This window comes from Pediculus humanus, genomic scaffold (genome assembly GCF_000006295.1).
Source record: "Pediculus humanus corporis 1103172108311 genomic scaffold, whole genome shotgun sequence".
NCBI lineage: Eukaryota > Metazoa > Arthropoda > Insecta > Psocodea > Pediculidae > Pediculus > Pediculus humanus.
The window spans coordinates 10,799-25,503 of record NW_002987880.1 but is presented as its reverse complement, the minus strand read 5'-3'; the positions used below and the strand labels follow the sequence as shown (position 1 = coordinate 25,503).

Genomic DNA, 14,705 nt, shown 5'->3' with positions numbered 1-14,705 from the left:
AAATGTGTGTTCTGTTTAAGTAGATATTATTTCAATTTGTTATAATGGAAATATGAAGTTTAAACAACCAATGTTTATTGTAGCAAAACAACAAATTACTCAATTATTAAATAACTAATAATAGTCAAAATTATGTAATTAAACATTGTTTTTTTGTTCATGTATTAGAATTTGTTTTATGATAAAAAATAATTTTAAAATTACAATTAAAAAATACTTCAAACGAGGAATCAACGTAATGGAAATTTGAATGCAATCATTAAATCATGTTGCAATCCTCAGACTCAACCGTTGTTATATGATAACTCTCGAACCTAAATATATTTAAATTAAAAAATTTATACTTTTTTTATTGATACTATATGTTTGTGATAAATAAATACTACCTGACTTTCACTTTTATGTATAATTTTGCAAAACTAGTCATATATTTTATAATGATCAGTTTTGAGTTCATACTATTTGAGTATAATAGAGTACAATGAAATATTTATATTGTAATTAATTTTTTTTAATGATCGTACATTAAAAAGCCAGCTATTCCTATAATAGGAGTATAACTTGCTGTTAAATTTAAATACTTGCAAATTGAATGGGCCTTGACGAAACGAGAAATAGTTATTTCTCCTAAAACATCTTTTCTTTTTTTTTTTTAACCGAAAAAAGCCTTTATCACAAACTTTAATTAAATTATTAAAAAATAAAATGATATTATGGAAACACAATTTCTCTCCTTATGATTACTTATTTAATAATACAATATAATTTTCTAAACTTGATTTAAAATTATTAATTTTTTGCTTATTAAATAATTTCTTATTATTTTAAAGTAAGAATAATTTACGTATATATTAATTTGTAATTATTGTATACTAACTTAACTAACAGCACTTTACTAAATAATATATTATTATTATATATTATTATAATATTTTACATATGTAGTAGTACATTAATAAATATTAAAATTACTTTTTTTAAACAATTATAACTTATTCTTAAAGTTCTTAATGTAAAATAAAGTTTTATCTTGTTGTTGTGGAAAAAGTTAAACAAACGGCCATACTACCAACCTAAAACACGTAAACAGTTTTCATTAAATAACTATGGGTGCCATTTTGTTCGCATTCGGTTTATATATAATCAGAGGGACTTCACATTGTGATTTCCCGCTATTGTAATTTTTTTTTTTTTTTACAAAAAAAAAAAAATATTTTTAAATATTATAATTTTTTTTTTTTTACACTAATTAGAATAATTAGGCTTTATCTTTATTTTAAGAGTATGATTTAAAAAACAGTGAAAACTGAATCCTGACAGTTTCGATTCATCCTGAACGTTTTCTATTCGTGAGTATTTTCTAATTAATAAAATTTTTTAAATCGTTGTAAACTTTTTTAAATATAAATACTATTTCTTTTCATCTAAAATAAAATGAATTATTTCTCTTGTTTAAAATTAAAGTTTTTAAACTGATAAAATATTTTAAATGGAATTTTAAACAAAATTTAAAATTGCTTGTAAGTTATTAATAAACAAAATGATTTTATTCAAAATTAAAAAGAATTTTCATTATTCCGAAATGAATATACATTCACTTGTTAAGGGAATGATAACCTAAATAATAAGGGACAATTTTTTTCGCTGACTACTGAGCCAATAAATTATACTTTTAATAAACTTTTAATCAACCTTTTTCATTTTTATTAATTGTAAATGAAAAATGTTGTTTACACATACAAATAATGTTATGGGTAATATTATAAATTTCTTTTTTAGGTTTATTAAATCAACTTTTGTTAAAGTTACATTATTTACATTATAATATACCAAAATAACCAGTGTAATGTGTAGTAATAAATGAAACTGTTCTATGCAATTTCAATTTTTGAAAAAAAAATTAAGGTTTTATAATATAATTTAAAATTTATGTAATTAATACTTTTTATATTATAAAGAAATGTAATGAATTATTTTTTAAAAGCTCAAATAAATGAAATTTTGTAATTAGTACTACTGCTAATATCTTCAAATTAATTTTTATATAAAAAAATGAAATGCTGTAAAATTTAATTGCAGTAAAATAAACTACAGTTGGGATGGATGAGTTAGAGAATTGTAAATTGTCTTCCAATATAACTGTGGAACCACTACCTTCTTCTTCATTAAAATGCAGCAGCTCTAAATCACCAAATGAAATACCTATTTTAAAAAGTGAAGATTCTTCAGAAATTGATGAAAATATCTCAGCATTAAAATTTACAGGTTTGACATTTTATATTAATTTTATTTCTTTTTAAACTATTGATAAGTAATGAAAATTATACTGAGTTTAAATACAAATTGTGCTTGCTAATAAAATTTATTTTGTTAATATTTACTAGTTTTATATGTATTTATAATTTATATGCTCATATAAATTATGCCTGATTTTTAATTTATTTTACAAATATAAAATTAAATGCAATTGTATAATCTGATCTACAAATTTTAATTTTAATAATGAAGCACTTTTGGTTTTTTAATTTTATCTAAATCTTTCTTAATTATTTTAAAAAATAATTTTTTTGATGTTTACATTTTATTCAACAGAAACTGTTTCATCTCTTGAAAATAGTCCAGAAGAAAATCTTACCCTGGGTTTACCTGAATGTGATGATCTAGTTTTAGAAAAAACTTGTGATGAGCCTGATGAGCCATCTAGCAATCCCTGGTCTCGAGTCAAATGTGTTTTCTGTCAACAAATATTATCACCCTTGTATGAACCAAAACTATTAGAATGCCTTCATGCTGCCTGCGGAGTGTGTGTGAATAGTAAACTTCAAGATCAAGAGCAAACTGATGGAGATGTTATTGGTTAGTTTATTCTATTTTTAATAATATTGTTTAAATTATTATATTTTACACATTACTGAACGCCAAATAGCAAATTACAAAGTGTATGTATTTATCAAGTTGCCACAATGAAAATTGGAAAGAGACTTTTAAAATTTTTGTCTAAGCGCCTAACTGAAAAAAGGAATTTAAAACTTTCCTTTGTTTTTTTTTTTTATTTAGCCGAAAGTAGCGTTGAATGCCCCACGTGTAATGTTATATGCAGCTCCGAAAATGTCATAGACAATCAATTTTTGTTAGAAACTGATACAGATATTGAATCTGGAGCTGGAGAATCATCAATAAAAAATCAGGATATTAAATGTTCTAGTTGCAATGATGATGCTATTGCCACTAGTTGGTGTGTAGAATGTGCGGAATTTATTTGTGATTCTTGCGTTCAGGTTGGTTTTATTTCTAATAAAAAATATACTTACATTATAGTTGTTTTAAGTTTAATTTAATTTTTATGTTATTTTAATGATAAGGCACATCAAAGATTGAAAATAACCAAAGATCACACAATTAAGCCAAAAGAGGAAGCAGAGTCTGAAGCCCAAACTTCAACGATTAGTGGTAGTAAAATAATTTACTGTTCAGTTCATCCTCAGGAACAATTGAGCTTGTTTTGTGAAATATGTGACAAATTAACATGTAGGGATTGCCAGCTTAGTGATCACAGAGATCATAGGTACAAATTTATCCATGAAATTGCTTCAGAAACTCGATCTATAATATCAGGTTTGTAGTCTTTAATTTCTTTGATTTTCTTACTTTCTTTTTTTTTTTCTTTTAATATAAACATGATTAATTTCATGCAGGATTACTAAGTGAAGTATCTTACAAGAGAGTTTTATTAAAGTCTGCTATGAAAGTTATAGATGATCGCAAAAATTTAATAGCTGACAAAAAAAAAATTCTTGTCAAAGAAATAACCCAAATGGTTGTTCGTCTGACAAACACAATTAACGCTCGAGGAAAACAGTTGGTTTTGGGACTAAATGAAGTTTGTGATGTTAAGCAAAAGACACTTTGTGAAAAAAAAGAAGCTTTGGAACAATTATCTCTTTTAACTGATCATTGTATTGATTTTGTCAACAACGCTTTAAATAAAGGAAGTGATAAGGCTCTTCTTTATAGCAAAAAATCTGTTACTGCTCATCTTCAAAGAATTAAAAGCCGTAGGGCTGATATTCCAAATCCTGAAATTCCTGTTCGAATTTCATTGATTTTTGAAAAAGTTCCTGAATTAATTAGAGGTACACTAAAAGTTATTTTAATCATTTTTAAAATTTATTGAAAATAAAATTTAAAAAAAAAAAATATTTTTATTTCAGTTGTGTCGTCAATTGGTGCAATTGTTGTGGATGGTAAAATATATCCTGCCCGAACACCTGATCAAAGAATTCATCCGGTACAGCCACAAAGTCAAACCGAACAAGAGCAATCAATACAATCTCGTCCGCAACAAATGCATAGTCCGGGATCTGGAAAATCTGTCATGAAATCGGATTTGAGTTCTCGGCCACAGGTATCAACATCCTTCGTTTCGACCCCGTCTGAATCTTTAAGTCAGGTGCGATCTACCACTGCATCAGTAACAGTGAATTCCCCTTTAACCAGGATTAATAGAGTCTCTCCAATAGGTGCTATCACACATCAGGTTAGTGATGCACCCGAGACTTGGCACAATAGCATGAAATATTTTGATAGTTATTACACTCCATTTAAACAAAAATGTTTTTCTATCTGTTTCATCCGGATAGGTTTATTGTTTTGAGATAGTATAGTTACAAATTAATTACTTTTCACAAATAGAAAATGTGATATCAGTGTGTCTTCAATAGTATTTCAGATAATGTTTTATTGAAAATTCATCCCGCTCTTGAATTTTTTTTATTCTTTTGAAATATATAAATTTCATTTATAGTAAATGACACAAATCAAATGTGCCCAAGGAGTGAATGAAAAAAATACCATGTCCTAAAAGGAAAGTGTAAGCGCGCGTGCGTGTGCATGTGTGTGTGTATGTGCAAACGTGCAATTATTAAATTACTTATAGATATATTTAAATCAAAACCGATTCTTGTGACTTATAAAAAATTTAAAAAAAAAAAGGAATTTTTCCAATTTTATAAATTTTCTATTATATCACTTTTTATTATTTATATGTTTTTAACAATGTTAAAAAACAATTTGTTTTAGGTTGTTAGGAATATAAGTATGTTGAGAAATAACCAACAAGGACAATGTTTTAATGTACAACAATCAAATTATAATTCTCACCAGCAAATGTTGATTAATCCTCAACATCAACAGCCTCAAATATCTATTAGCCCCCATACAATGCATGGACCTCCTCCCCCAACTCTTCACTCCGGTTCTCAGCCTTCTATTTCCTTGAATAGTCCAAATTCTATTTCAAAACCAGGAATACCGCCTCATCTTACAGTGGGTATACGTCATCACAATCCAACGCAGCAGGTATTCATTCATTCGCTCTATTTTTTTTTTTTTTTTTTTTTTTTTTTTTTTTAAAAAAATTTTTATATACAAATATTTAATAGTATTAATTATGAATTTGTCCTTTTTCATAATTCAGTACACTCAGGTGACTTCTAGTACTCATCCAAGCTCGGATCCTAATATTAAAAATCTTCTTCAGCAGGCATCCAACATTCAGCCTATTTATGGTTCGGGCGGGCAAGTTTACAGAGTGAACGTAAATTCTAACGTAGGTCAATATAAAAATCAGCAAAACTATACTCAAAATCAAGTGGTACATACTCTCAATCGAATTCATCAAAACAATATATTTAATGTGCAACCGCAAAACTTGATGCAACAAATTAGGCATACAATAAGAACTCAGCAGACAATTCCACCAGCTCCTTACACTCAATCTCAGCAGATAGCTGGACCTCAGTGGCACATTCCTCAACAACAAGGTTGTTTGAATTTATTATTTTATTATAGTACAATATAATATTCTTACTATTGTTTTATTTGAGTAATCGTAATTTAAAAAAAAAAAATGTTTTTTTAACAGGTTCGTTTAATTCATCCAGACCGACGCCTCCATCTATTCCAATTGACGAATCTTTTAAAATTCACCTTAAAACTCAAAATAGTTGTCTTGGTGGAAATAATGGAGAAATGAGAATGACAACATCTAATTCTGCAGTTACATCTTCAGCTTCTAAAACTCCTAGTCCAGGAACGTCAAAAGAAGATCCGAGTACAAGAATGGATAAATTTTGCCAGGTAAATAATAAATAGCCTTAATTTTTTTTTTTTTTGAATTCATAATTAAAAACTAACTTATTGATTTAAATTTATAGGATTCGGTTAATGATTTGATGACAACAATTGCGAAACTGGATAGCAACGGAATCGAAGTAATACCAGAAACAATTAAACAAGCCGCCGATTCATTAGTAGATAGTTCAACTTCTGGATTTTGTAATAATATCCAACAAATGGTGAAATCTTCTGACATGGTAAAAGAAGATTCAAACGAAGATTGGTGTGCTGTTTGCATGGATGGTGGTGAATTGATATGTTGCGATAATTGTCCAAAAGTTTTTCATGTGAATTGTCACATTCCTGCTCTTAAAGCAATGCCCGGGTAAGATTTTGAAAAAAAAAATTTTTTTTTTTTTTTTTTCCAAAGATGATTAATTTAAAAAATTAATTATCAATATTAATGTTGTTCACAGGGAAACTGAAACTTGGCAGTGTTTACTTTGCACAGACGTTGCTAATTTAGTTCCTCCAGAACAAGAAATGTCAAAAAAACGTGGGTTAACTTATAATGAAAGAAAATTAGCTGAAAGATTAGTTTTAGAATTATATTGCCAATATGAATCTAGCCTTCATTTTAGAGAAGTAAGTTTGTTTTTTTTTTTTTAAATTTTTTTCCCATAATTTTTTGTGAAAAAATAAATATCAATAAACATTATTTTAATTATAGTTAGTGAAAGACGATAATTTTGATTATCATGAGAAAATAAAAAATCCAATTGCTTTGGAAGTTGTAAAAAGAAAATTAGACCCAGATGATGTTGAACATTATTCAAATTTATCCGAAATTATTTTGGATATTAGGAGAATATTTAAGAATGCCAAAAATTACAATGTTGTAAGATAACAATTATGTTAACAATGTTTTTAAAATATAATTTGTAAAATTAAGGTACCATAAATGATAATAAAAATTTTTGTATTACAGAAGGAATCTCAAGTTTATCAGGACGCTAAAATTATGGAAGAATTTTTTGAACGATTATTAACAAGATGGCTTCCAGATTATGCTTTTGATCAATATTTTTCCGACGATGATCAACCGCCTGTTAAAAAATATAAAAAAATTAAAACTGGAGAGGATGAATGATACCACAAGTTAAATTTAATTTATAGATTTATTAAAATTTTCCTATAAAGTTTTAAAACTTTGAATCAAGTATCAAAGAATTTAAAAAATTGTTTGATTTTTATTTTAAAAAAATATCAATTGGAGGGAACATCCATATTGATTATCATTCATAGTGAAATTAAAATAACGGTAAACTCTTTTACATTGCAGTTAGTTAATTTTTATTAATTTTTTTTTTGTTTTTAAAGTCCGTTTTTAACTGAGTATCACCTGTGGAGAACTTAAATATAAAATTGCTTAGAAATATTTATAACTAATTTTTGCAAAGACTTTTAATGAAAATAGAAAAAAAATATTTATTTTTTAAATGAAAATTTAGTTAAATCAATTCTATTTATTTCTCATATACTTAAATAAAAAAATTTTAACTTTAATCGTTTTGCATTGACAACATTTTTTTTATACATATAGTTAATGGAAGAATTTATGTTTTAGATAATTAATAATTGCATTAGTTTTGAAAAGTAAGTTGGATTATAAAATTCTGCTATATTTCAATATCAAATTAAATACAAAGAAATTTATTTAATTTATTATGATTTTGTTCATTTTTTTATTTATGTAAAATTAAATGTCAGTTAATTTTTTTTTTTTTTTTAATTGTAAATTAATTAAGTTAAAATTCTGTGCACTGGTATAGTTACTAGTTATTTAGTTAGAATTTAAGCCTGTCAAGTACAAGAGTTATAGTTTTATTTATTAGCATTTCATTAAATTTTACTCTTATGTAAAATTAATGTGAATTTTTCTGGGTTTCAAAAAAAAATTATTAATTAAATATAAAAAATAAAAACTAATACAATTTAATGAAAATTTCGAAGAAAAAAAAAAAAACTTTTTAAAGTTATTACAATGTGTTACTAGCTTTTTTTTTTTTTCTCGTCTAACTTATTGTTGTTATTCACACAAAGATTGCCGTATTTGAGATTTTAAAAAAAAGATCGTTTGTAGTTGAAAAACTCAATTTTTTTTTAGTTTTTGTAAATATTTAATAAAATTTTTTTAAAAAGATTATGTAAAATGTGATTCATAAATAAATACATAAAAAATTTATTTTAAAAATATTAATTTAATTTATTGGTTTTTTTTTTTTTTTTTTTTTTTTGGATTACATACAATTTGTTCTTGATTTTCTATTCTGGCTAATTTAGCATTCATTTTTAATCCATGTCTTGCACCCTTATGTCCAGTTCTTCCTCCACAAATTTTAAATAATTCTTCATCTGTTAAATCTATAACTCCCCCATTTGCTTTTTTTTCCTTTTTCTCAAAATCTTCATCTTTTTCTTCAAATTCAACAATATTTTTTTCTTTTCCCTGGCTAAGTTCTGAGGTTTTAATAAAACCCTTGTAAACATCATTTTTATCACTTATTTTAGCTTTTTTTTTCTTTTGTCTATCATCGTTGGTTTCATCTTTTTTTTTTTTTTTTACAAAAACAATTTCATTAGAGTCTTTTTTAATTTCAATGCTTTTAGCAGCATCATCGTAGACTTTTTGCCACCATGTGTCATTTACATCAAATTGATTATGTCCTATTCCGGATTTATCAAATTTGAGTGTAGTTTTTATTGGTTTCGATATACCCGTTTTATTTTTACCAAGTCCATCTCCACTTTTCCAACCGTATTTTTCCAATTCTTTTTTAGCAAATTCCATTTTTCAACACTATTTAAAATGCTATACACATAAAACGTTCATCTAAGCATTAATACATAAAATTAATATTTACAGTACATTTTACCTATTTCAAATTAATTAAAAAACTAAATATATGATTTATTATTTTATCACAATTAAAATTAGCATTTGGGTAACAAGTTTTATTTTGTACAATATATACACTTTGTGAAAATATTTCACATCGATGCTGATTAGTTATAAAATTTATAAGCTAAACGTAGAATACTATTTTAGAACTTGACTTTTGCTGCAATTATTTATTTTTACATACACGTCCACATGAGGGTATGTTTTTTTTTTTTTTTTTTTTTTTTTTGTGAGTAAAAATTAAAATGTTTAAAAAGTAAGTTTTTAAGTAAACAGTTTTTTTTTTTTTAATTTATTGTTATAAATTTAATTTTACATTTTTAAGTAGTAACTTTGAAATATATTTTTTAAAAATAATTATTTATTATAGAAACATTTAGTGTAAAATAACCAGAGTATAATAATTGTCACCATCACGTTTTCCTAATACTAATTCTTTGAATTTATTTTGTTTTTTTTTTAGATTTAATGAAAAAGAAAGCGTGTCTGGAATCCAACAGCTAAAATCTTCCGTTCAAAAAGGCATAAAAGCGAAATTATTGGAACAGTTTCCAGATTTAGAATCTTATATTGATACAATTCTTCCAAAAAAAGATGCCTTTAGAATAGTTAAATGGTAATATTTTTTTTATGCTTATAATATTATTTACACGTAATAACACTAAACAATAATAATTATAAAAAATTTTTAATGTTTTTTTTTTTTTTATCATTTCTAGTCATGACCATGTGGAAATTCTTGTCAACAGTTCTGGAGAATTATTGTTTTATAGGCAGAGAGATGATATGTGGATGCCAACTTTGCGGTTGTTGCACAAATGTAAGTAAGAAAAAAAAATTTCATTATTCTTAATTATAAGAATTATTTTCTCTTTTTAATCGAATTAATTGACTAATCGAGTGTTTATTACTTTATACTCTCAAAACGATTATTTTAATAATAGCAATACAGAATAAAATTCATGAATTTTATTTTCAAAATATATATTTTTAAAACTTTGAGATATTTATATACTTTCATATCATTTCCATATTAATTAAGTAAATTTTTTTTATAGCATTCATATAAATTTTTGCCAATACGTAAAAAGTCAACTTTAAATTTTACTAATTTTTATGGTTATTAAGTAAATATCATTTGTTTTATATTTTAAAAGAGTTATAATGGTAATTAATAAACAACTGTATTTTTTCTATTACTTTTCTTATATACAGATCCATTTTTTTTGCCCAAGGAACAAGTAGATAAAGGTGCAATCAGGTTTGTACTTAGTGGAGCCAACATTATGTGTCCTGGCTTGACTTCTCCTGGTGCAAAAATGACACCTGTTCCAAAAGGAACAATAGTTGTATCCTTTTATTTATACTAAAAGTAAATTTAAAGTTTTAAACATAAAAATTTTCATTTTATAAATATCGGAACATACTTATTTAAAATATCTTTTTTTTTAATTATTGTATTTTATAAAATTAAAGAGGAGTCACATTTTTTTATTAGTTTTTTTTTTCATATTGCAAAATTATTTTTACTACTCTAGTTTAGACATGAAAAATATTGTAAATTTATTATTCATTTCCCATTAGAAAATATTTAAATAAATTTTCTTAAGGTCAGTTTAGGCTATAATGGCTGAGGGAAAGCAGCATGCATTGGCTGTCGGTATTACATCATTGTCAACTGATGAAATGTGAGTAGCGTAAAATTTTAGTATTTTATTTTATAAATATTATTAATGATACTTCTTTATATTTATTTTACCATATATATATATATATATATAAATGCTTTTTTAATTTTTTTTTGTAGATCAAAAGTAAATAAGGGTATTGGTATTGAAAATTGTCACTATCTAAATGATGGATTGTGGCAAATGAAACCTGTAAAATAAAAAAATATCTTTTGAAAAACTAAGGGAATAGACCAATGGATATTAAGACATGGTTTTTGAATTTAAATGTATTTTTTTTATATGTTTATGAAAGTGACTTTAACCAGGAGTGAATAGTTTTTGAGTGAATTTTATTTTTTATTTTTAAAAAAATTCATTAAATTTATTAGAATTTGTATTATTAAAACTTATTGGAACCTGAATACTAAGAAATGAACTTGCAAAAAATATATTCCCATAAATTTATCATTATTATTTTATAAAAAAGTATTTTGTTTTACAATGCTTTTAATAAAAAACAAATAAATTGACAAAAAATATCTGTATTGAACTATTTTTGTTTTACGTAAACTATAAATAGGTACTTAAATGAACTATGTGGCTATTATTATAAAAGTTTTTGTTTTCCCAATTAATCAAATTAAAAAAAAAAAAAAAGTGTGAATATTAAAAATAATAATTTAGGTATTTGGCATATTTTTTCGGTAAGTTAATTTAGAATCGATGGTTTTTAAATTCTGGTCTATTGGCTTCTCTTATAAACGTTTATTTTCATAATACATGATATAATTGATAATTACTATGTTTGCTTACTTTGAAAATGGTGTTTTTTGTGAAAGGTTCATTTTTTATTTCTGTTTAAAGCTTAAAATTTAATTTCAATAATTGTAATAAAATAAAGAATTGCAAATTAAAATTCATTAATTTTTAATTCATTATAGTTTCTTATTTGAAAGATTATTATTATTATTTATTTATTTTTTTTAAAATTTATTATTTTATTCTCTCTTAACCTATGTATATTAATTAGAATCATATTTATTTTGAATGATGAAAATGAAATTTTTTCATTAATCAAGTATTTGATATTAATAAATAAGAATAAGTAAGTATTTGTTTGTAAAAATAAAAATAAATACATCCAATATTAATATGGTAACGTAAATAATTATCTTAGGTAAATCATAGAACCAATGAAATATATTCACACATTTGTTATTTCTGTTTCAGTTAAATTTTAAATTAATATAAGCGCGTTCATTTTTTTAGGGTTGCCAACATTTGAAAATTCATTTTAAAAATTTCCGTTATTCTGAAATGAAAAATAATTTCAGTGTTCAAATGTAGATGGCGTTAACAAGTTGAAATTAAAATAAGCATTTTTTATTTATACGTTTTTTTTTATAAATTATTGGTAAAATATTATATTAATTGTATCTGATATGGTGTTTTATAATGAATTGTTAAAGTTAAAGTTTTTAAATAGTGTATTTTATTTTTTTTTTTTCGCGATTTTTAAAAAAATAGAATGTACCAAATTCTTTTGAACCGGTAATCCTTGGTTAAGTTGGGTGAATTGCAAATTAATATTTACCTTATGCTCGTAGAAAAAACGAACTTCTATTTCATTCACCTGTTTTCGTTTCAGTTTGTCATGTGACGTCGGGTTAGATGTTTTTCTCGTTGTTAATTAAATGAATGTTGTAAATATTTTTCAGTGTTTTTTTCTAATTTATTTAAGTATTACTGTATAATTGTAATAGTTTTTTTTTTTTTTTTTGTTTTAAGTTTAAAAAAAAAAAAGGTGATATTTTAATTTATTAATATCATGTATGTTCTTGATTATCGTTTTTCTTATTCAAAATTATCACAAAAATATAAACGTCGTATATGAATTCGATGAGCGCGAACTCGAATAAAAATGAAACCTACCTATGCTTTAGAGGATTTAATATTTGAAACCGAAGCTAGAGGAGCCGAAAATGGAACGAATGAAGAAATGGACATTTATGCTCAACTTCAACAAAAAGAAAAAGATTTAATATTAGCTGCCGAACTCGGTAAAGCTTTATTAGAAAAAAATAAAGAATTAGAAAAGCAAATAAAAGAAGTTACGGAAGAAAGCAGTAAAACAATCGAGGTGAGTTTTTACTTGAATATTTCCTTTTAAACTCTTTTTGACCAAAGACAATATCCTTAATAATTAAGTGTTTACTTTCAAAATGGTGGACAATAACTTGTACCGATCGTTTCGTCAAACAAATTTATTATTTTAATTTTTTTGCTTGACTCGAATCTAAATAATTTTTTGCGTGTGAACGTTTTGGTATTTTTTTTTTTTTACGGAATTGATTTCTATAATTTACCTTAATTAAATAAATTTTTTTAAATATTTATAGAGATGTTGAGTTAGCCTTATTGAAATTATTTTATCTAGAAAGCATAAAAAGTTTTTTTTTTTTTTAATTTATATGTGTTTTTCAAGCCCGAGCAATTAAATTAAATTAAAAAAAAAAAAAAAGGGATTTAAACTAAGTTTTTTTTCTTGTTTAAAAATAAAAAAATTTTTTTTTTTTTTTATTCTTTATTTGAGGCTAATGAACTTTTATCTGGATATAAAAGTCTTGTAAATTTTCACTATTAACCAATATTAAATACTTATATTATTATTATTAATTTCATGAATAAACTTGTATTTGTCTTTTGAGGACAAAAAAAAAAAAGTATCAAGTTTTTAAATTTTCTTTTGGGTGAAAACATTTGACAAGAAGTATTTTTTATTGTTTCCTCATTAAAAAAAAAAAAAACAAATTTATTAAAATTATCTTTTGAAAAAGAAAAAATGATGAAATTTATAAGTAAAAAAAAAAATTTTTTTACAATTTAACTTGTTGTATTAAAAAAATTAATTAAATTTCAAGATATAGGTAAATGTAGGTGTATATTTTCAGTAGGAGGAAGAAATTTTTTTTTTTTTGTTGACTGGTTAAAGGACATTAAAAAGTTTTTTTTCAAACATAAAATTGTTAACTTTTTTTTGTTTAGTTTTATATTTTATTTAAATTAAAAAATTATGTTGTTTAAAATTTGGTAAAATTTAAAAATTATAACATAAATTGATTTTTTTTTTTGTATTTTGACTGTAGGGATAAAAGATTTTTACAATAATTTATTAATATTTGTCATGATAAATGTCACTTATTGTGAAAACCACGAGGGTGTAAACTTTTTTTTTTTAAAGTGGGCAGAGTGAATATATTAAATTCAAATTTAACATTCGCTTGATTTTAAAAAGAGGAAAATAAAAATAAATTTGAAGAGTCTAGAGTAAAAAGAAACATAATCGGCATTGTATAAAGTGTCTGTCTATAAATAAAAATTTCAGGTATCAGATTCTTACATAGGGTCCGAAATTCCTTAAAGATTTTTTTTTTTTGTTTGTCTGGTGATTTTTACTTTTGTACCAACACAAACGTATTAACAGGTGAATTTAAAAAAAAAAGAGAGAGATAGAAAAGAAAAGGAAAAGGTTTAACTGTATTTATTTATTTAACTTTTTTTTAATTAATAGGAATAATTTTTATTTAAACTCATTATTATGTCATTTCTATATATTTTCATCGTAGTGAAAAACAAAAAATGAAATAATCCTTTACATTATTTTTAATAAACAAAGGTATAGCTGACTAAGCTTTTTAATAAAAAAAAATCCTTGAATACATTATTTTTTCTAGTTTAAGTATTATTATTATTATTATTATTCTTATAGATAAGTTTTTTTTTTTTTCAAACCGTTGTTATTTTATTTTACCTTGAAATAATATTAGCCCTAAGATACCTGAATGAGTCATGCAAATGACAAGTTTCTATAAGTTGGTACTGCCTGTAAATTATGAATCGTAGAATATTACACGTAACTTTTATGTAAACGTTTAAATTTTTTAAGTGTTCTTAAA

At 24.0% G+C, this 14,705-nt stretch overlaps 4 protein-coding genes across 4 annotated transcripts in view; 3 read left to right on the top strand and 1 right to left on the bottom strand.

Moving 5' to 3' along the window:
• Window positions 1-2,570: 2,570 nt before the first annotated feature.
• On the top strand, window positions 2,571-7,267 carry Phum_PHUM587900 (uncharacterized protein; the record flags this gene model as incomplete). Its single annotated transcript, XM_002432446.1, has 12 exons — window positions 2,571-2,856; window positions 3,058-3,278; window positions 3,363-3,615; window positions 3,696-4,133; window positions 4,212-4,537; window positions 5,080-5,358; window positions 5,477-5,822; window positions 5,924-6,138; window positions 6,216-6,502; window positions 6,594-6,762; window positions 6,848-7,015; window positions 7,106-7,267. 12 exons carry the CDS (start codon window positions 2,571-2,573, stop codon window positions 7,265-7,267), a joined length of 3,150 nt encoding a protein of 1,049 aa, XP_002432491.1.
• Window positions 7,268-8,042: 775 nt separating this feature from the next.
• Window positions 8,043-8,968, bottom strand: Phum_PHUM587890 (G patch domain-containing protein, putative; the record flags this gene model as incomplete). Its single annotated transcript, XM_002432445.1, has 2 exons — window positions 8,043-8,057; window positions 8,426-8,968. 2 exons carry the CDS (start codon window positions 8,966-8,968, stop codon window positions 8,043-8,045), a joined length of 558 nt encoding a protein of 185 aa, XP_002432490.1.
• A 356-nt stretch (window positions 8,969-9,324) lies between these two features.
• On the top strand, window positions 9,325-10,968 carry Phum_PHUM587880 (translation machinery-associated protein, putative; the record flags this gene model as incomplete). The annotated part of the gene is made up of 6 exons (XM_002432444.1): window positions 9,325-9,335; window positions 9,543-9,695; window positions 9,799-9,899; window positions 10,295-10,428; window positions 10,700-10,767; window positions 10,887-10,968. 6 exons carry the CDS (start codon window positions 9,325-9,327, stop codon window positions 10,966-10,968), a joined length of 549 nt encoding a protein of 182 aa, XP_002432489.1.
• Window positions 10,969-12,670: 1,702 nt separating this feature from the next.
• Phum_PHUM587760 (paramyosin, putative) overlaps window positions 12,671-14,705 on the top strand; it is a gene marked incomplete at both ends in the record, with an annotated part of 12,833 nt that continues 10,798 nt past the window's right edge. Inside the window, one exon of the mRNA XM_002432443.1 lies at window positions 12,671-12,889. Within this exon, the coding sequence (XP_002432488.1) occupies window positions 12,671-12,889 (219 nt within the window). The remainder of the gene's footprint in view (window positions 12,890-14,705) is intronic.